This window comes from Delphinus delphis, chromosome 4 (assembly GCF_949987515.2).
Source record: "Delphinus delphis chromosome 4, mDelDel1.2, whole genome shotgun sequence".
NCBI classification, from domain to species: domain Eukaryota; kingdom Metazoa; phylum Chordata; class Mammalia; order Artiodactyla; family Delphinidae; genus Delphinus; species Delphinus delphis.
The window spans coordinates 58,853,243-58,875,820 of record NC_082686.1 but is presented as its reverse complement, the minus strand read 5'-3'; the positions used below and the strand labels follow the sequence as shown (position 1 = coordinate 58,875,820).

Sequence of the window (22,578 nt, the reverse complement as noted above, 5' to 3'; positions counted from 1 at the left end):
GATGAGCTGTTTGTCACTAAAACACTGGAGTCCAGAGTGTAGCTGAAAAGCCATCGTGCTGTGCCCTGAGATCTACCTACTTATCAATGAGCAAGAGGGCTCATCACGCCAAAGTACATAGATTCAAGTTCAAGTTTAAGCATTCTTAAGACTGAATCTCCCATAATTCAAGTACGTTCATACTTTTAACCTTACCTCAGAAATTTGGATATTGGGACAACAATCTACTTATTTGGTTTAATTTTAGAAAAGGATATAAAGCTCCGGTTTACTAAGGCAGACTACCAGCTGGGACGCTCTTTCTCAGAATCCTGTCCTAGTATTTTGACCTTAACACAGTATTTGGAATAAGTTGAGACTTAAAATGTCTTTCCCCTGACATCTTCACATTCCTGTTTGTGCCCTTTACTTATGCAACCCGGCTTCATTATACTCTGAGGCTGCTTGTGCCAACATACCAGTTGGAACAGAAACATGAAAAAGAACAACACAATTCTAAATTCACTTTACATGCCCTGATTTATCACCACCAAACTGCAAGGAGGCCAAGTGCTAGACAATAATGTTTACTGAGAAGTTCTAGAATGCTCTTTTTAGGAAGCGGGGACTGGATACCATTTTAAACACTGTTTGAAGTAGTGCCACACTAGAAAATGAATGGGACGTAGATGTCAACACACAGGGAAAGAGTCGCTGAAATACGTTTAGATGATCAGCCTCTTTTACTTTCTGTGCTGCAAACTCGAGGAGCAGATTGAACATAAGGGAGAGTGTCTTTACCAACGATTCGTGGGCTGCATCTTGACTTACATAACCAGGAAACCACTCCTGGCTGGAATGATCTGTGTAGCCAGAGGAACGTGGGCCAGAATTGTGCTCCTACTGTCTGCAGGGCAATGGTGGGGCTGGAGCTTCAGTGCCTTGAAGAATGGATCCTCTGGTTGGGGAGATATGACATAAACATGAAACAAAGAGGTAAAAGGAAATACATAAATTTCAGGTGAGCCGTGCAGGCAATAAGAACAGTAATTAAAAGGAGAAAGTGAGCATTGTGGGCCAGAAGACACTTTAAGGAGGATGCTGCATTTGAAGAATGACTCAGATTCTGATAAGATGGAAGGATGGGGAGGACTTTCTGGGTGAGAAGGGTGACATGGGTGAAGGCAGAGGAAGGAATGTGAGTGAATTATTCAGAGGCAACATACATCTGTGATGCTCTGGTGCACGCAGCCTGTATATATATATTATATATAATATATATACTAATGTATGTGCTTGATTCTCGCTACTTTATGAGCTCATAGGGAAGTTGTTCCATAGTAAAGATGAGAAAACTAAGGTTCAGCATGTTAAGTGGCCTTGTTGAGGTTACAGAGTAGCCAGGGGTTGAACTAGGACTAAAATGCAGGCCTTCCAATTTTGACTGCAATCACCCTTTCTCTGTGCCACTCTGCACAGATTCCTCTCATTTCACAATTTAGGCCGGTCTGGCTACAGGGTGAAGAGGTCACGTAAGGGAGGAATAGGAGGAAAGTTAGCTACAGAAAGCCAGAGGCCAGGTTGTGGAGGGCTGGAAGCTAGGAAATGAGTCATGCTAAATGAATGTCACCTCACGGGTGGGTTAAGGCTTCCTTGGGCAAAGGGCCTGAGGTGAAAGTAAACATCAGAGCCCTTTATTTATTTAAGTACAGCTCCCACTGGGTATCCAGGGCCTAAGGCTACTGTATTCAGAGATACAGGGGAGAAGCTGCCAGGCAGGGGAGAATGAGGTTCTATTTGATTACATATTCTCTGAAATTCTCAATTATGCACAAGGGGGAGAAAAAGACCAAAGCGGGCTTTGAGGACTCTTAAAATCCTATCATATCATGGTCTGTCCATGTACTGTAGGGGTCCATGAATGGAATGGAGTCTATGTATGGATTTGAAGTTACAGAGGCAGGTAATTATCAGTCATCTAGCATATATTCTAAATATGGGCCTATCCTTCTTTTAGAACAGGGAGTCCAGACTCATTACCAGTAAATCTTACCTTCATGTTTTTACTCTTTTGTGTTCTCACTTAAACATTCATTTTATTTATTTTAATATAGTGTGTCTGTGAGCAAAAAAAAGCCAGAAAGAAAAACCTAAAACATACCAACTAAAAACAAAACTCCTGGATATGGGCTACCATGAAAACCTAAAGAATTATTTTCAAATGTCATGTAGCTAATTAAAAAACTAACAAACAAAGCGAAAATACCATCACTATATCTTTTTATAGCCACCTTAAATCTTTTTTAAGACTAAGTATGAATCAATGAATAAATAAGGGGAAATTTTATTATTTTCCTCTTGGGAAATTATTTTTCTAAAACAAGCATTTCCTACTCACCCTGTCCATCTGAAGAGGTATATAAATACAAAATCAAAAATAGATGAAATCGGGTTGAGAATCTGCCTGCTAATGCAGGGGACACGGGTTCGAGGCCTGGTCTGGGAAGATCCCACATGCCGCGGAGCAACTAGGCCCGTGAGCCACAACTACTGAGCCTGCATGTCTGGAGCCTGTGCTCCGCAGTAAGAGAGGCCATGATAGCGAGAGGCCCACGCACCGTGATGAAGAGTGGCCCCCGCTTGCCACAACTAGAAAAAGCCCTCACACAGAAACGAAGACCCAACACAGCCAGAAAATAAATAAATAAATAAATTTAAAGTAGCTAAAATCATTTACATTCCCACCAGCAGTGTATGAACTTCCAGTTTCTCTACATATTAAAAAAAAAAAAAAAAGATGATATCATGTCTATTTAAGATAAATAACAATCTGAGAAAAATGAAACAAAACAAAACTTCATTCCGGATAAACTTTTGTTCCACTCAAAAGCTATTGAACTCATTTTGATTTCCATGAAGCATAGTATCTTCTCAAGCACAGAGAATTCTTAGAAGGGAAAGCCTGCAGGCAGCAATAATCACATCTCTGACAGAGCAAAATAAACAGCAGGATGAGCTGGGAGCAGATTTGTGACCATTTTGATAAAGTATTCGATAAAGAGGTTAACAACATGGTGACTTTCCCTCTGCAAAATGCCAAGCTAATAGCCACAAACTTCAGAAATATTTTATAAGGTTAGATGGGTAAGTAGAAAAGTGGTTGACAAATTTGAATTGGTCAAATGAAAGAAACCGTATAGACGGTGGTCCAGTGGTTAGGACTCCATGTTTTCACTGCCAGTTCAATCCTGGCCTCTGAACTAATGTTGAGCCTGCAAAGGGTGAGTAGACAATGTTTACTGCAGACATCAGCCTAGTGAGTTAATGGGGTTAGAGAGGTCAACAAAGACCTGGTCATCATCAGCATAAAACTTCATGTCCTTCCACTCCCAGGGTGAACAGCACATGCCTACACACTCATGGATTGTGGTACACAGTTCTGGTTTCTGCTCAGGAAGAACCTGGTAAAATTGGAGAAAGCTCGGGAAAAGGCAGCAAAAATAATCACCAGAGTCAAAAGGCTTTTATTTCGGGCTCGATTAAAACACTGAGGCAGCCTTAGGGAGAGGGTTCAAGAGGAGCCCTAAAAAATAAGAGTATCCTCATTTTATCCAGAATAATGAAATATGTTTTCCCAGATAGCTGGTGACTAAATCATCTCTTTCTATTGCTGTATCTTCTCTTTCCCCAGAAAAAGTCAGAGTTTCAAAGTGAGTGTGAGAGACACAGGGGCTAGGTGAAAAATACAGTTTTGAATTGGAGAAAAGACTGAACTGAAAGAGTAAAACCCATCCTGTTCGAGGACTCCAACATCAGACCTCCACCACGAGCTCTATGCAGGCCCAGTGTGACAATGACTATATTCTGTGACAATACTGGGCCAAAAGGCTGTCCTAAAAATTCTCTGCAAGGTTGCCCCATAAAAATTCTAAGCCATCGAATGTTCCATAATGCCTAAGGCCTGTCTATGAAACTCAACCCCGTGAGACATGAAATAATAGTGGTAACCACTGAATTCATGAATGTCTGAGCAGCCAATTAAGATAATGAAGATCAAAATAGAGGAAGAAATGGGAATTCCCTGGCGGTCCAGTGGTTAGGACTCTGTGCTTCCACTGCAGAGGGCACGGGTTTAATCCCTGGCTGGCGAACTAAGATCCCGCATGCCGTGGGTGGTGCAGCAAAAAAAAAAAAAAAAGAGAGAGAGAGAATACAGTCATTTAAAAAATAAATAAATAAAACATAAAACAAGAGAGATAGCATTTATTGAACAATTGTTGCATGCTAAGTATCATGTAATGCTTACATCAGCCTTGCGAAAGAAGCATTCCTGTGCAGAGTTCACAAATGAGAAAACCAAGACATGTGGAGACTGGTAATGAAGGCAGACAATAGTGGAAATGAATAGAAAACTCTAAGCTGTCTGGAGTCATTAAAAAAAGGCCTTTCCAAATGGTCTCTTTTGGCCTTAATTATACTATCTATTCAACAAAACAATCTAGTTTCTTCGTTTAGGTGTCAGTCACTACCAACCCTCTATTCCAAATCATCCCTTTGGCTTTTGCCTCTGTGTGAAACTATCACTGTGAGTTACTATTTTCTTGCTTTCACCCTCCTCCAGCTGATCACTGCTCCCAAGGCTGAGAACAATATGTATGTGCAGCAGCGAGATGAGTATCTGGAAAGTTTCTGCAAGATGGCCACCAGGAAAGTCTCCGTGATCACCATCTTTGGCCCTGTCAACAACAGCACCATGAAAATCGACCACTTCCAGCTAGGTTCTCTGAAACACTTTATTATATTATTGCTTTTCTCTCAGCTAAGGTGGGGCACACCTTATGGGAGAGGTCGGTGGGGAATCAAAAGGAAAATTCAGGTTTCAAGAGGGCTTTTTTCTTGTGGTAACAAATGTCAGTCTGCCTAATTACTGATATGTAGCCATTCTGAATGGTTCCGGTTTAAGTTTTGGGCACTTTAAAATGAAAAATATGCAAACACTGTATGGTTTGAAAGTCAGTAAGATGGAGGAAAAGGGGAGAAGTAATACAGTGTGTCGGGGGCAGCCAGAGAGGTATCTTGACACTTTCTTCTGGATCCTGAGTCGTCTTTTTTTTTTTTTTTTTTTTTTTTTGTGGCACGCGGGCCTCTCACTGTTGTGGCCTCTCCCGTTGTGGAGCACAGGCTCTGGACGCGCAGGCTCAGCGGCCACGGCTCACGGGCCCAGCCGCTCCGCGGCATGTGGGATCTTCCCGGACCGGGGCACGAACCTGTGTCCCCTGCACCCGCAGGTGGACTCAACCACTGCGCCACCAGGGAAGCCCCTGAGTCTTCTTGCCTGTGAGCAGCACCATCTGATATTCCTGTAGCCTTTGTGCTGCAGGCGACTCCCTCACAAATGGGGTTCCTGCAGACCCTTGGGGGTCCTTGACTCTGGCCAGGCTTGGGGGGAATGAGCCGGGGCTGAGAGAAGCTGTGAAGCTAAATGAAAAATCACTGGAAATACAGACTGAATGGCGCCCACGTCCTTTTGGAAAGCAGAGGGATTTGGCTGAATGTAGAGTTTTCACAATTTTTCATATTAATGTTGCGTGTGAGGCGTACAGCTCAGCGTTAGGCAGCTAAGGTCTAACTCACTGCGTTCTCATGGGAACGTGGCAAGACTTACTGTGAGCAGTTATGCCTCATGGTCAGAAGCCCCACCTCTAACCCACCCAGTTTCTTTTATAACTATTACATCTCTAGAGCTTTATTTTTTTAAAAAAAACGTTTTTTCTTACATGATTTCTCTACTTTTGTTTATTGTTGTTTCAACTATAATGAAAATCCTTCTTCTTGTACCATTTGCATATCCTACATATTTTCCATAAAATATATTTCATCTGAAAGCATATAAAACATACTTTTTCCATTAGTTAACTTTTTTTTTTCTGGCTGCACCGTGGCATGTGGGATCTTAGTTCCCCGACCGGGGATCAAACCCGCGCGCCCTGCAGTGGAAGTGCGGAGTCTTAACCACTGGACCACCAGGGAAGTCCCTCCATTAGTTAACATTTAACTTCATTACATGTAACATGTTACCTCACATATTTTTCTGTCATGTGATCTTGGTATCATTGAACACATATCAGTCATAATTATGTCATGATAATGTCAACTTGATTTTAATATAGTCTGGCTTTCTAAATCATATTTTTTTATTGTCGTAAAAACACTCAGCATGAGATCTATCCTCTTAACTAATTTTTAAGTGCACAATACAGTATTGTTTAGTATAGGTACAGTGTTGGCCAGCAGGTCTCCCAAATTTATTTGGGTTTGAAGTTTCAGTTATGCATTCTCTATTTTTATTAGCTCACTTTTCCCTGAGATAGTTCTAAAGGAAAATAAATAGCATCCTTTCCAATGTCCTCTCATAAATCATTGTGGATCAGTGATTGGTTTGTGGACATTTATCTCTGTGCTGTATGTATGTCTGGGAGGGAGAACAGAAAGAGAGAGAGAGAGAGAGTGTGTCCTTACCAACAATAACAATAATCATACAAACAAAAGACACAAAAGAAGTTCTAGAGTTAAATAAAGAGGTTCAAATCCATGGTCACAATGTATTTGTTGTGTGACTTTGGGCAAGTTATTTCCTAAGTCTCAGCTTAGAACATAGTTATATACATTTCACAGGTGATGGTGAGGATTTAATAAGAAGTTATATGTAATTACCTGTCACATAAGAAGTACTACTATTGTCGTCATCACCACCATTTGACCTGGCAGGCATCTGGAGATCGATGCGCTGTCACAGGGACTAGAGCACGTATAATTGAAAAATACTTGTAACTGCTTTCTGCTAATTACACAGCGTTGACAGGGAACCCTCACAACTGCTTCTCAGGGTCAGGCTGCATTACTACTCTTGGTGACAAAGCTGAAGCCCAAGAGGGACGTCCCTAATGGTCCTGTGGCTAAGACTCTGCGCTCCCAATGCAGGGGCCCCGGGTTCGATCCCTGGTCAGGGAACTAGATCTTGCATGCATGCCGCAACTAATGCTCCCACAGGCCGCAACAAAGATCCCGTGTGCCGCAACTAAGGCCCGGCACAGCCAAAATAAATAAACTAATATTAAAAGAAAAAAAATTTTAAATAGTGTATTAAAAAAAAAACAAAACTGAAGCCCAAGAGACTAATACTACAAAGCCACATATTCTGTGGTTAACTGGGAGTCAGCCATTGGCTTCCTGGATTTTCAAATAGTTGCATGAGCCAGTGAGCTTGGTTATAATCCAGATGTCTAGAGAGGAAGTAGGTATTCAATCCAGTACAGAAACATGCTGGCTGGTGATGAAAGCCTTCCTCCACCAGGTGTTCCCAGTGTCAAATATGTTACGCACCAACTCACACAAAGAATTGTCATTCCTTACTTCAGAGAAGTTTGGAAAAATCATTATATCTTCCACCTCAACCTCTACATGGTCCTAACTGTTACAAGCATTTGGTGCTGCCTTGGCAAAATTTTAACATGAATCCTGCTGTCTTTTAGACATCTGGATTGAATATGAACTGTAGAGGACTGAGATTTTCTTTTCTGCCTTATTGGAAATCAGGTATTGTGATTTGGGTGTTTGCCACTTACTGAATGGGAGCTTGGACATGATTTGGGGGCCTTTTATTTTGTTCCTTATCTGATTCCTGGAAGGCCTTTCTCTCCTTGTGTCATGTCCCAGGTTACCCTTATGGGAAAGGCTGTAGTACTTTCAGCCAAGACTGGGAGTCAGCCATGGGAAAACAGGAGTTGGTGTGTGCCATGGTCTCAGTGAACCAATCTCCAGCCTTGACCGATTTTCAGCTGGAAATCTATCAGATGGCCTTACTTTCCTCAAAATAAATCAGGCACTCTCTACTCTTCCAGTCTTTTACTGGTCCTTAAAAGCAGAGGCCCACATCCAACTACAGTGTGGGCTGTACTCATCAGCTGGCCTGTCTTGCTAAACGTATTTGAGTTATAGATGATGGACCTACAAACACCAGGGAACTTACTTTAAGGTTTCAGTCATCATTCGTTCTTGAGCAAATTCCAATGCAGAATAAGCCCATCTGGTTTTGCCAGCCCAGAGTATATTATACGTGATAGTTTAGAATGACCTAACACAAAAAGAAAATAGAAATTAAAAAAAAAAAAAAAACCCAAAACCAAAAGACGAAAAATAGAAGGACCTAACACATAAAGACATTCTTAATTGTTAGAGATATTTAAAGTATCAATCTAAGATAGGAATATTGGTGTCTATGTTAAGTGTATGAATTATAGACAAAGTTTGTCAGGTGGGAAGGAGTTCTTAGCTAAAGACATTTATTGCAGAATGAAAAGAGAAGTGAGGAAAGCACAGCAGACATGTATATATATATATTTATGTGCTTAGCAAAATGTAGAGATGAAAAATATTTTGACACTGGTATTGATCACCAAGTTTTAAGAGTTAGAACACAGGACATTTTTACGGGCAAAGGCAGGTTTTGATAGTTTCTTTTTTTTTCTTCGGTACGCGGGCCTCTCACTGCTGTGGCCTCTCCCATTGCGGAGCACAGGCTCAGCGGCCATGGCTCACTGGCCCAGCCGCTCCGTGGCACGTGGGATCCTCCCGGACCGGGGCACGAACCTGTGTCTCCTGCATCGGCAGGCGGACTCTCAACCACTGCGCCACCAGGAAAGCCCTGATAGTTTATATATATATATATATATATATATATATATATATATATATATATATATATATATATATATATATATATATTTATTTAGTTTTGGCTGCGTTGGGTCTTTGTTCTGCGCACAGGCTTTCTCTAGTAGTGGCGAGCGGGGGGCTACTCTTTGTTGCGGTGCGTGGGCTTCTCATTGTGGTGGCTTCTGTTGTTGCAGAGCATGGGCTGTAGGTGCATGGGCTCAGTAGCTGTGCAGGCGGGCTTAGCTGCTCCGTGGCATGTGGGATCTTCCCGGACCAGGGATCGAACCCGTGTCCCCTGCATTGGCAGGCAGGTTCTTAACCACTGAGCCACCAGGGAAGCCCAGTTTCTTTTTAAAGAATAAAAAAAGGGAGGTGGAAGAGTTTATGGAAGTGTAAAGTGGCAACAAGGAGAAACAGTGTTGATTCCTTATTCATGTGAGTAGAGAATTCCTGGGTGAATCTCTGACACAACTTTCCTAAGTGAGACTGATAGAGTACATTTCAGCCTAAAATACTCTACCTTCGATCCTGTTGAAGAGAATTGCTCTTTCTGAACAGCCTCACAACCATCAGGATCCATAACAATGCAGACATGCTGCTTTCCCACAGGAGCACCTGAAAAATTGACCCTTTGCCCCAATTCCTCCTTTCTTCAGTGGTGACTATGCCCGGCAGCTGCCTTCTCTAGAGCCTGCCACCCTGTGCCGGGAGACAAGGCTGGGTGAGTGATCAGATTTCCAGACACTGCCTGTGGTCTCCCTCTGTTTATTCAGTCTTTGATTATCAATTGCTCTGTGCCCTAGAGGCTGGAGAGGCTGCCCCCTAACTTGTCCAGTCATCCCATTCAACATCAAGTGTACCAGTGTCAAGATCAACCCCTGCAAGCAAGGGGTGAAAAACACCTGATAAGTCAAGTGTATAAAACAAGTGCTTGAAGAATGTGGTAGAGGCATAAGCTCTTCCAATTGCAGTCATCACAGTACTGTATGTATCACAGAATTTTGAAAAGCGGGTGGCTTTAAAGGAGGGGCCTTGAAACTGAGTAGATTTTTTTTGATAGATGATGACTCCATCATAGGTGCTTTTTGTTTTTATTCTTTTTTTTAAACAAATGATACATTTTTTGGATTCCAAAGTCAGAGCTACATAAAAAGGCATACACAGACAAGTCTTACACCCGTTCCTGACCCTTTACCTTATTACTCTCTGCCCCCATAGGAATATTTATGCTTCCTCGTTTATCCGTTTAATGCTTGTTTGTGCAAACACAAATAAATACCTATATTCCTCCTCTCTCTCTCTTTTTTTTTTTTAACAGGAAACTGTTTTATTACCTTGGCTAGGAAAGACCTTTTTTTTTTTTAAATTGAAGTATAGTTGATTTACAAAGTTGTGTTAGTTCCAGGTATACAACAAAGTGAATATTTATATATATTCTTTTTCAGATTCTTTTCCATTATAGGTTATTACAAGATATTGAATATAGTTCCCTGTGCCACAAAGTAGTTTCTTTCTGTTTTCCCCTTCTTTTTTATACAAACTATAGTATACTGTATGGACTACTTTGCGTTTGGCTTCTTTCATTTAAATATATTTCCTGGAGATCTTTTCTTATGAGTACATAGAGATCTTTCTCATTCCTTATTAAGCCATTGTGAGATTCTACCACAGTCTCTTCAACCATTCCCCTTGGTGGACATTTGGATTGCTTTCCGTATATTGTTTTTATAAACAATTTCAGAATTAACCCGTACACATGTCACTCTATGTATGTGGGTATATCTTTACAATAGATTCTGAGATGTAAGATTGTTGGGCCAAACAGAAAGTGTATCTAGTTTTGGTAGATATCACCAAATTTCTCTCCATACAAGTTGTATCATATTGCAGTCCCACCAGAAATGTGTATGAACGTCTATCTCCCCAAACCTCTTCAATAGACTGTGCGATCAAACTTGTGAATGTTTTTAAGGAATGCAGTGTGTGAAAAATGGTATCTTAGTGTGATATAGTGTTAGGTTGCATTTCTCTTTTTATGAGTATGATCGAAGATATTTTCATATGTTTCAGGAACATTTATGCTTTGTTTTTAGTGTCCTTTGCTTATTTTTCTATTGTGTTGTTGGTCTTTTTAATCTCACTTTATAGGCGTTCTTTATAAAACAGAAGGAAAATTCAGACTCCCTGGTCCTCTCCCCACTCCAAGATGCTGACCCAGTTTGGGGATGGGGTCCAGAAATCTGTTTTTAAAATGTTGCTCAAGGGATTCTGATTTGCAGATAAGTTTGATCTAGAGCAGAAGGTTGGGTGTAGGATAGAAGGGAAGAGAGGGCTAGAAATATAGATTGGCACCCGATTTTAGAGGATTTCAAATACCAGGACAAAGAATTCAAACTTTATTTGGTAAACCATGTGAAGTCACTAAAGATTTCTAAATATATTTTTCAAATAAATTTTAAATAACTTTTAAGGTTTAGTAGTCAGTCCGTAGGACAGAAAAGCACCTGGCAGGACACATTCTTCATAGGCAAGACAAATTGGCAAATTGGTCTTTCTAGACAATTGAGACAATTGATTAAGGCAGAGGAATAGTGCCCCCCAGGGAGCATGAACCAGATAGATCTGGATTCAAGGATTGTAATTTTAACATGCACTCCAGGTTCATGATGAAGGTAGACAGTGACTCATACTTTGAAAAACTGCAAGAGGAAATTGGGAACTTCTGAAGCAATGGGGGAGCTGAAGTGGTCCCAGGACATTGGAGGAATGGCCTGAATTTAGGGATGAAGAGAAAGAGGAGAAACCATGGATGTCACAGAGACGCAGCAGTCACAGAGGGAGGCTTCAGACACAATGCCTGGCACACAGTTGGTGTTTAATAAGTTGTAATTGGAGCTGAATTTTTCTGCAGTGTCATTGCTGTCTATAGTCAGACATGGAAGAATGAATACATGAAGAAACTTACTACTACCTGAAGACCACTGACTTTTGGAGTTGGAGTTCTGAAAGGGTGGGAGACTAGGCAGGTGTTTCTCTTCTAGAGCCAGTACTCATCAGCACACAGCAGAGTTCATCCTCCCCCCGTCCCTCCTCAAAAATCTTAGGTCCAGGGGCTTCCTTGGTGACGCAGTGGTTGAGAGTCCGCCTGCCGATGCAGGGGACACGGGTTCGTGCCCTGGTCCGGGAGGATCCCACGTGCCGCGGAGCGGCTGGTCCAGTGAGCCATGGCCACTGAGTCTGCGCGTCCGGAGCCTGTGCTCCGCAATGGGAGAGGCCACAGTAGTGAGAGGCCGGCGTACCGCAAAAAAAAAAAAACAAAAAAAAACTTAGGTCCAGGGGCAGGTTGTGTGGAATGAACAAATCCTACCAAATGGGCTTGGATCTGTGAATCATTTTAGGCGGATCAGGACCATATGGACAATTTATAGGATGTGTTCTAAAGAATGTTTGCTTTAAGCCCTGCCACCCTTGAGGAGGACTAGACATCTTTGACAGAACTTGGATAAATTTAATAAGAATCTGTCAAATTCATGTTGCTTTTCCAGACTGAAGAAAACGTCTTGTTCACCCAGCCCTGATTTAGACAGAATGCAGAGCGTAACAGAGACCTGTGTCAGGAGTAGGCAGCTGGAGACAGGAACTGGCCTCATACTTACCCTCCTCAGAATTCAGCCAGAGGTAGACTCTGTCTTGCTCTAGAGTTGTCCCCATCCCAGTTGGATCCAGTGTTCATCAGGCCTTTCATTGTTTTTCTTTGGCAGATTCTCTCAGCACAAACATTGCTTCGGGATGTATCTTTCTGTAGGCTGGGAGTGCAAAATGTTCTGTTTATCATTTTTAGTTTGATCAAATCATTTCAGAAAATATTCTAGTTGAAGGGAGAATCCAGACCATGAAGTTGGTTTTTTTTTTCCCCTCCATATCTTAGTAGAATAAAATTTGGTTTAAATCTTGTTCTTGGGTCATCTCTATCCTTGAGTGTGGTGCATTTTGTGAAAGTAGAGAGAGGACTGGATGGGAGTGAGGTCATGTTACCTGAGTCCTCACCTGCAGTCTGTTATTAACTAGCAATGTGAACTTGAGCAGAGTGCTCCCTTCATGGTGTCTGTGATAGGTCAGTTCTCTGGGAAACAGACTCTGAGATTTGCATGCAAGAGGTTAATGGGGAGTATTCTCAGGAATAATGCCTATGAGAGGTGAGGGATGCAAAGTGACAGAGAGAGAATTTGAATGCAATTGGCCCTTCAGCATTGTTCACTTTGAGGCAAGGGGGCAGCTGTTATATCTACTGCCTCGCCCCCTGCAGCAACCACTGAGTGTGGGCTGTCTCTTTGTAAGGGTGTGATTTGGGGAAAGGCAGCACTTTTCTAAGGAGAGCAGTTTTCAGAGGGATTCAGCTGCTAACATTCACAGCAGCTTTAGTCCTGAAGGTAGGATCTGGCCAGCACTGCAGAGTGTCCACTGCAGTCCTTGGTTTCATCTTCAGTAATGTGACTGGGTTGGGCCAGATAATGTCTGTAGCAGTTATCTATTGCCACAATAAGGCTATGTAATAAAGACCCACACACCTCAGTGGCATACGACATTAAACGTTCATTGAGTCGCAAGCCTGAAACGTTCAGCTTTGGCTTGCCCATATGTTTGCAGTCAGCTGCCTGTTGGTTAGGTGGTTCTGCTGATCTCGGCTGGGCTTGCACACATGTTAGGGGTCACCTGGCTGTCAGTGGATCTGGGATAGCCCTGGCTGGGGTGAGACCAGAGTAACTTGGCTTGACTTATCCTCTTCAAGGCTAGTATGGACGTAGTCTCATGGTAATGGCAGAAGCAGCAGGAATCCCAAATGTGCAGGCCCATTTCTAGCCTCCATTTGTATCACTTATGTGAACACTGGCTAACCCTGACCGAAGCAAGTTATATAGATGAGCTCAGAATCAACCCATCCACCATAACAGGCAGCTACAGCTACTGGGCAAAGTGTAAGTATAGGGAAGGGTGGAGAATTGGGACCATTTTTTTTTTTTTTTTTTGCAGTGCGCGGGCCTCTCACTGTTGTGGCCTCTCCCGTTGCGGAGCACAGGCTCCGTACGCGCAGGCTCAGCGGCCACGGCTCACGGGCCTAGCCGCTCCGCGGTATGTGGGATCTTCCCGGACCAGGGCACGAACCCATGTCCCCTGCATCGGCAGGCGGACTCTCAACTACTGCGCCACCAGGGAAGCCCTGGGACCATTTTTGAAATCCACTACAGTCTCCAATTTCGTTTCATCTCAGCCATTCAATGGTTTTTGTGACTTTATCTGTTAGGTAGATGTAAATGTTCTAATTGTGATTCTACTTAGGAACTTGAACTCTGTTCAAGTTAGCAAATATTTTGTTCAATGAACAAAAGCAAAAATGAATGTATGTTATGGATTAAAAATAGCAATTCCGGGCTTCCCTGGTGGCGCAGTGGTTGAGAGTCCACCTGCCGATGCAGGGGACACGGGTTTGTGCCCTGGTCCGGGAAGATCCCACATGCCGCAGAGCGGCTAGGCCCATAAGCCATGGCCGCTGAGCCAACATGTCCGGAGCCTGTGCTCCGCAACGAGAGAGGCCACGACAGTGAGAGGCCCACATAACGCAAAAAAAAAAAAAAAAAAAAAAAAAAAAAAAAAAATAGCAATTCCTAGGTTCAAGATAAAATCTGGTTTGTAAGGTCTTAGAATCAGAACATTAGTTGTTGAGGACATTTACAAATCAGTTTTTTAAAGATTTCCTTCATTATTATTATTATTGTTGTTATTAATCACAAAGTAAAATATGCTTCTTGTTAAAATTTAAATAATATAGACTTACATGGAGTAAACAGTGAAATTTTCTACCTCACCTCTTCCCACTCCCCAGAGGCAACCATTTCTATCAGCTGTATGTCCTTCTGGACTTTTTCCTATGCATATTCCCATATAGATGTATTATGTTTTCTTTTGCTTTATTTCTTTTTAAGAATAACATCATACTATGCACTTTATTTTGCAAGTTGCTGTTTTTATTCAATGAGCTATACTAAACAAAAACCAACACCATGAACCTAACAATTCTTTTAAATTAATTTATATTTTATTAATGATAGCATTCTCTCCCCTCTCACTATGATCTGCTTGGGAGAATGAAGCTTTTTGTTTATATACTTTCAACTTATATACTTTCAATCCTAATCAAATAAACCAAAGTAATACTTAAATTGTAATTGTCCCCTTTATATCAACAAAAGAGTAATAGTCTGTGGTACTCAGCTGTGTAACCTCTGTATCTGCAAAATTGTGTTTTTTCCTACTGTAGTACTATTCATTGGGTAGCAGTATTGATAATAACTGATAGATTCCCTTCTGTAATAGATCTGTTATCACATATTTGCTAACTTTAACTTTTGTACCTTTTTTTAAAATACAGGGGATTATTTGCAGATAAAAATTTTAATAGGGTTGAGGGAAACACTGTGACCTGTATGGGAGAGAAGAAGTAAATAAAGCTGTCCTATCTTTTCCAAAATGCTTTCCAGACATAGTAATTTGCCATGTTCATACTTCCCATTAACCCAGTAGCACCTTTAGGAACCATTCTGAATTATAATAATTTGTTTTCAGGGTTTGATATTTGAAAAAATACCTAACACTAAAAACTTCCATAAATTCAGTAACATTTTACTTAAAATTGTATTCACTTACAAAATTTATATTATGAATAGCTTGACTTGTTTTGGAGCCAAATGACCATATTTGAACATAGGCTTTTTATTTTTCTCTATGGCAATGACATAGTTCACTGAGTCCCAGAGTGATTCTCTAAGTGGGAGGAACAGACACTGATTTTAGACTTAAACAAATAACTAAAACTAAAATAAAATTTTAAATGAAATAAAACTTAACCAAAGAATCTGGGTCTGGTTCCCTGGTGAGCTAGGGTGATGACTCATCCCCAGAGTGAGTTGGCAGTCTTCTTCCAGGGATGACTCAGCAGCTTCACTCTCACGTTGCTGCTTCTGATTCACCGTGACCAGGGTGGGCAGAGATGGTGGTTTGATCATCTTTGGAAAAGTGATTTTCAAAATGAGTTTACTCACTTGTTTCTATATTTATTTGTTCACTTTGGAAATGCTCGTTCAAACAAAATGTTAGTCAAATGTGTGCAACTAACAAAAACTGTTTTAATTAACTTGGGATGAAGGCTCAGGGCCTCCACCCTTTGGTTTCCCACTGATTTCTGTTTTGTCACATCCATATTTATTCACATTTCATTTGCCTTAAGATAATGAGAAACCTATGCGTGTTGTGGATGATGAGGACTTGGTAGACCAGCATCTTATCAGCGAGCTAAGGAAGGAGTATGGAATGACCTACAATGACTTCTTCATGGTGCTCACCGATGTGGACCTGAGAGTCAAGGTATGGGTTCCTGTTTTGGATGATGCAGTGACATTCCTTAAGATAGCAACTCAATTTTTTGTCAATGAGTCTATTAGACATATGACTAAGCACAAGTTATTTCATAAATGGGAAGGGTTTGAAATGGTCCAAATAGTTCCCACTGTCCTGTAGAATTTGTGTCTAGAAATGTGGTCTATGGAAAATATTGGATTGGATGACCACCTATGGCCTAGCTACTTGACTCAGACTAAATTCTTCTGTAACATCAAAGTCATGCATTCACCAGACAATTGCTGAATAGCTATGATGTTTATCACCAGCCAGGCCCTGGTGATAAAAAGTAAAGAGTATTTAGCTTCTGTTTTCAGAAAACCCAGATTTAACATAGGTCTACTTTGAAAGGGCCTGGAAGTTTACCTCCTGATCCAACATGGGCAAGACAGTAGGGTTTTACACCTACTTTCTTCCTATGATAAGGACAGAGATTCTGAACCCTGAAAAACTGTGCCATGTAGTCATAATAATATTAACAATAATAACTAACTTTGTTTCATTATGTCAAGCACTCACCTCAGATGTTTACAATCCTTGTCTCAAACCTCTAAGATAAATAGCAAGTATTATCATTGTTTCACAGAGGACAAATAGAGACCCAGAGTAGTTAGGTAACTTGCCCAAGTTCACCCAGTTAGTGTTGGGCTTCATACCCACGCAGGTTGACTCCAGAGCCCATGCTTACATGAAAATCCTTTTGAAAAAAAGCTGCCTGGACTATTAGAATAGCTGATTCAACCTGCAGTAGTTTTCTGGATCTGGAGAGAGATCCCTTCAATAATTCATTCCACATTTGTGTTGTGCCACGTCTGATGTGAGAGGTTGGACTAGATGATCCCCAAGGTCTCGGCCAGCTTTCACATTCCATGATTTACTAAATTCCCATTGAGGGCACTTATGCTGATCAGCCAGCCCTCAAATCCACCTCAGGTTGCTGTTCTAAGTCCAGACAGCTCTGATGCAGGAAACTGAATTTCATTATCCCCCAAAAAGTTAGATCCAACTTTTTTTCTGAGAATACATAAGCAAACATGACCTAATTTTAAGTAATGCTCACTCAATAAAATAGTCTCTGAGAATCACAAAGAGTTTATGTAGATTTCTGATGACCACAGAGCAGGCCTCCTTCTGGTGGAAAATTACCCTTATTGCTCAGGTCAGATACTCTAACATGTTATTCCATTTGTTTTCTTGTGTTTAGTACAGTGTTTCTGACCTTCTCTCCAGTTGTATAGTGAAGAGGAACCAGCTTAGTCCCAGAGGTAGGGAAGTGAGCCTAGAATATGTGTGGTGAGGAAGGCATGGACCCTTCCCAATAAAAAGAGCGAAGTTAAGACCTTCATGGAAGGTAACGGCTTTTGTTTCATGGATTCAAAACCTCAAAAAATCAGCAGAGGTACTACTGCCGGAGAGAATTTATAAATCAAAGAGCCCTCCAGGCTCTGATTTCCCTGGAGCCACCCTGAATTCTCTCAAGCTCTCTATCCTCTGGACATAGGGAAGAAACACCTTCATACATTATATACTTTTTATTTTTCCTTCAACAGCAATATTATGAGGTGCCTATAGCAATGAAGTCTGTGTTCGATGTGATTGATACCTTTCAGTCCCGAATCAAAGACATGGAAAAGCAGAAGAAGGAGGGCATTGTTTGCAAAGAAGACAAGAAGCAGTCACTGGAGAACTTCCTATCCAGGTACATCACCTTTGGAGACCCCGAGGAGGCAGACGGGAGAGTGTTCTGAGTGAGCTAATGAAAACCCCAGAGAAACACAGAGCAGACATGTGTGTGCAGAGTGACCTTCCCTGTGAGACATCTGTCCTCTTCATGGCACTCTAGCCACCAGGCTTAGTCTTGTCCTTTTGGAAGTTGCTCTGGTGGCAAGGCTGGCTGGGGTCAGCTCCAAGCTTGAGTGTTAATTGGGTGGCTTTGGATAGGTCTTTTCTTTTTTTTTCCTGCCTTTTTTTTTTTTTTTGGCACAGATACAGAATTCTGAACTTCTGTGAGGGTTAGTTTATTCATTCAGTCAATTTGGAGGGCTTTGTATACTGTACTTTTATTTTACATATTTATTGGGCCTTTTCTAGTTCCAAACAGGATTTGGAACACTGCTTGATTTTCTGCTTCCTTCCAACTCTGCAGAGAACAAAAGCTCCACTAAGACCTCAAAAGGAGAAATCCTCTTGACCCAGCTCCCTGATTCCTTGGGGAGTATGGTTTATTGAAAACCATTATAGGGAAACTCTAGTACATACACCAAAAAGAGTGTAAAAAAAATCACTCTACTTCTTCCCTTCTCCATCCCTTCCCTCATGTTGGATGAAAATTCTACAAATCCTTGGGACCTTAAGAGGTGCAAGGATGCAGAAATTTCATCTAAGCATCAAGAATTCTGTGATTAGGAAATGGATAATCTGAATTCCTCTAGATTCAGAAAGCTTGGGTCTTTTAAGAGATAACAACATGATGTGTAAAGAGCATAGGACTTGCCATTCATCCAAATTTTCAGTTTACAATTTTCTAGGTATGTTGCCCCTATGCTTCCAATTAACCCTATCTTAAAAATCTCTCACCCTTGAGGATAACGACAGCAAGTAGCCCTACTTCCACTCCAGGGTTGCTGTAATCACCTTTTGTGCCAAGCACTTCTTCTTCCCTCCTGATTTTAATCTTCACAACAATCCCATGATCTAAATACTGTAACTACTGTCTTGCTGCAGACAAGACAACTCAGGCTAATGAAGATTAAATAACTTTCATCACTGAACTAGTGTCAGTTCTAGAACTTAGTGGTCCCAGGATAATCTGGTTCCCAAAGTCCACGCTTTTATCTAACACTCGTTTTGAAAATATAATGTGAATTAATTTTAGTGTGAACCCAGAGGCCCAGAGTTTGAAGTGAAGAAAGATACTCCTAAAACCACAGGATTTCAGAGCTGAAAGGAACCCAAGATTCTGCCTTCATCCAAATTTTCAGTACAGAGCAAATACCTGGAGTGGAGATGAAAGGTGCATGCCTCCCTAAGGACATAAGGCTCAGTCAGTCTTCCGGCCACTCTCCTGGCTGAGAAACGGCTCTAGGGCTCTACTGGGCCGATGGCTTCTTGTCCAATCCTGGGGGCTCTGAAATATCAACTTTTAGTTCAAGGTCATCCTTCTAGATGTCAGTGATTTAGAAGACTGAGGATAAGAGCTTGCTGTTGTCCTTGAGGTATTTTCTTCCCCTCCCCTTCCCTCTCCTTCCCTTCCTTTTATTTCTTTTACCTTTCTCTCCTTTTTTAGGCAGAAAAGATTCTTTAGAAGTTTACTTTTGATTTTAACCAATAGTGTTAAATATATCCAAGTTATAAATTCAAGACCTTAGTTTTCTCTTAAACTTTTAAGTTAGGCTTTTAAATCTTATCATTTTATTTATAACCTGGCAAATTTTAACTATCATTCTTAAGGGGCTTTGAATAATGTTTAATCTCACTTATGAACTCAGTAATTAAACAATGTCATTATGCCAAACAACCATTTTACATTTAATATATTTCTTTCAATTCCTTGAAATAAACAAAACCTTTCTGAGTACTTAAATGAGCCATAAGTTTAATAAGTTAATCTTGTAAATACAGTGAATCTAAAGTTTTCTCAGATGTTCCAATAACTGTATACGCTTAGTAAGATTTCAACCTAAAACTATACATCTAAACCAAATACTCAATTACACATTCTAGTTGGAGTTTCAAGGCTATCATTTTAAGCCAAATTCTCTTAAGTTTCACAAGAACATAAATTATATAAGGAAAATCAGAAATGTATATTATTACTACGATTTGGATTCTTTGCAAACTTCCTCTTCTTAATTCTGAATCTTCTAGGACTGAAAGAGGCATACCCACTGAACCAACCCATTAAACTCACATAGCCTGATCTCTAAAGCAGTAACCATCTAGTTCATTGATATTACTTATAACCAAGGATTTAGGCCATCCATGAGACCTGCAACTACAGACATTCTGAGGGATTATTTTCACCATTTCCAGGCAGAGGGTCTTTTTATAATCGAAGTGTCATGGGTTTCAAAACTTGAAAGGGAAAACTGACATTATCTCACTTTTGTTCACTCACAAAGCTTGCAATGCTCATTCAAGTTGATCGCTGACTTGAATTTGTATTTTTTTGATTCTTAAGACATTATACATATTTTGCATCTAAAGTCTTTTGAACTGGATAGGGTCCTACATAATGTAAATGTATTTTCCTTCTAATGTTAGAGACTTGTGAGCTCTTATATTCACTACTATTTCAGGAACATACATCTTTTATGGATATTCAGAATGGCATATGATTATAAGTTAGATGTCCTATGGCTATCTATGACCTGTGGTCATGGAATCATCGTGCTGACAATCATCACTGATCTTAAAAATTAAAGTAGAATAGTGTGTTACTTAAAGGCATGAGTAAGACAGCCCTGAAGTTGATTCCTGGTTTCTCCACTTATTAGCTGTGTGACCTTGGGCTAATTGCTTAATCTCTTTGGGCTTTAGTTTTTTCATTTGCAAAATGGGCATAATAAATTTAGCTATTCTTAAGATCGTTGTGAAAGGTAAATTTGATACTAAAGGTAATGAGCTAGAACCTAGCACAAAGCAAGTAATCAATAAATGGTGGTTATTAGTAGTATTAGGGCCATTTATTCAGGTCCTAGTTAGAGAACTTTGTCATCAAAGGAGAGCTAAGAGGAGATATAATAAACACCTTCAGAACTGAAACCCAGGCAAAAAGAACTGAAAAAAAAAAAATGTTTTTTCTACCTAACTGTTCTATAAATAAAGGAGTATCCAAATGGGAATTTTCCTTCATATTTGCTGAGTTGTTGGTGGGCCTATACAGCCTGGTTTCAGCTGACCAGACTCTGAAGCCAGTCTAGTTTTTAGTGACACTCATATGATTCAGGCTATAATTACCTTTCTCTGAGACAGAAGCCCTAAAGAGTGGGCAAATGCACACTAATTTGGAAATGCCAGTTAAAAGAAGCAAACACATGCATAGCTTGTAGACTTTCCATTTACTGACAAAGTAAAGTGACGGAAAAACAGTTTGTCCAAAATAAGGATCTGGGCCACATTCACATCTCTTGTTACTTCCCACAGAAGTTAGTTCCATTAACATTTGTCCTTCAGTGTTGGGAGCTGGGGCCTTGTATCTTAATGTAAATGTCTGTGGGATAAAGAATCATCACTTAGGGGAAATGACCTTCTCTTGATCGTGTCTGGGACAGGGAGTCTCAGATCCCATCCTTCTCCAGTCTGACAGCATTCAGTGGTGCACACAGGTAAACAAGCCAAAATAGACCTCACCCAAAATAGCTCCCTCCAGGATACTCTGAAGCTCTGTGTGAGGCCAGGAAGGCTGGCCTGCTTTGGGTGCTGGCTGGGGTGCCGGTGCTGGTCTGGCATGCCTCCTAAGGAAGCAGGGAAGATACAGGAGACCCTTTTCGTGATCCGAGAGCAGTCACTGTTCCGTTTCCCAGGAAACCTCAGACAGTCTCAGACTCTCCTCTCCCCTCCTTTATGCAAATACATTCATCTTCCTATCCTCAGTGGAGATTTTAGTTTTTCTTTCCCTTTGAAGAAAAACAAGCAGAGGAAGCTAATGTAATGTCACAGCAAGCAATTCTTGGCGAGCCTTGCTACAGGCACCCATTCAGAGGTTGTATTTCATCAGACTATCATTTTCTCTCATTCATCCAAACCACTATTCCCCTAAGAGGCCATTTTCTTTGGGACTGAAAACTCTCCTGTTCACTGTGAGGCTTGAAGGGGCACAGGGAGAGAAGCCATGAATAAAATCAACTGGCTTCCGGCTCCATGAGTGCACTGACACCCCGCAGTCACCAGCACTGAGGGCAGAAAGCAAAAAACCCTTCTCCAGTGAAGGTGGAATTTGAGACAAATGCACGCAGCGGCCCCTTGGATGCACACCCTCTCTCCTTCCTATCCTCTTTGGGACCCTGACGCGCCAGCCAAGCATCAGCACCTCTGAGGGGGTAGACTAGGGAAAGCACTGCACCAGGAGTCAGAGAAATCTGTATTTCGGTACCACCTCTTAGATTTACTAGTTAGGCAAGTTACCTCACTTCTCTAAGCCTCATTTTGTTATCTGTGAAATGGGGAAAACAAGTCACGCCCTCACTGAACTCTAGTGAGGATCACATATTGTGTAGGTGAAAGTGAGCTATAAAATGATACACAAACATAAGGATTAAATGGGTTGTTGTATGACATCATGATAGATAATGTCCAAGATCTGTTAATGGGGAAATGGACATTATCCATCAGTAGGACAAAGTTCTAAATCAAGAAGCCTGCAGAATAAGACATGATCTATAGCCATGCCATCACATGCATAACTTCCATTGATGGGTTTTAGAGTTTAAT

The 22,578-nt window shown here is 41.1% G+C and overlaps 1 protein-coding gene across 1 annotated transcript in view; it reads left to right on the top strand.

Moving 5' to 3' along the window:
* Nucleotides 1-22,578, top strand: part of CCDC80 (coiled-coil domain containing 80) — a 34,183-nt gene that overhangs the window by 5,959 nt on the left and 5,646 nt on the right. Inside the window, exons 3-5 of the mRNA XM_060010632.1 lie at nt 4,601-4,757; nt 15,977-16,113; nt 17,697-17,845. Coding sequence (XP_059866615.1) covers nt 4,601-4,757; nt 15,977-16,113; nt 17,697-17,845 — 443 coding nt within the window. The remainder of the gene's footprint in view (nt 1-4,600; nt 4,758-15,976; nt 16,114-17,696; nt 17,846-22,578) is intronic.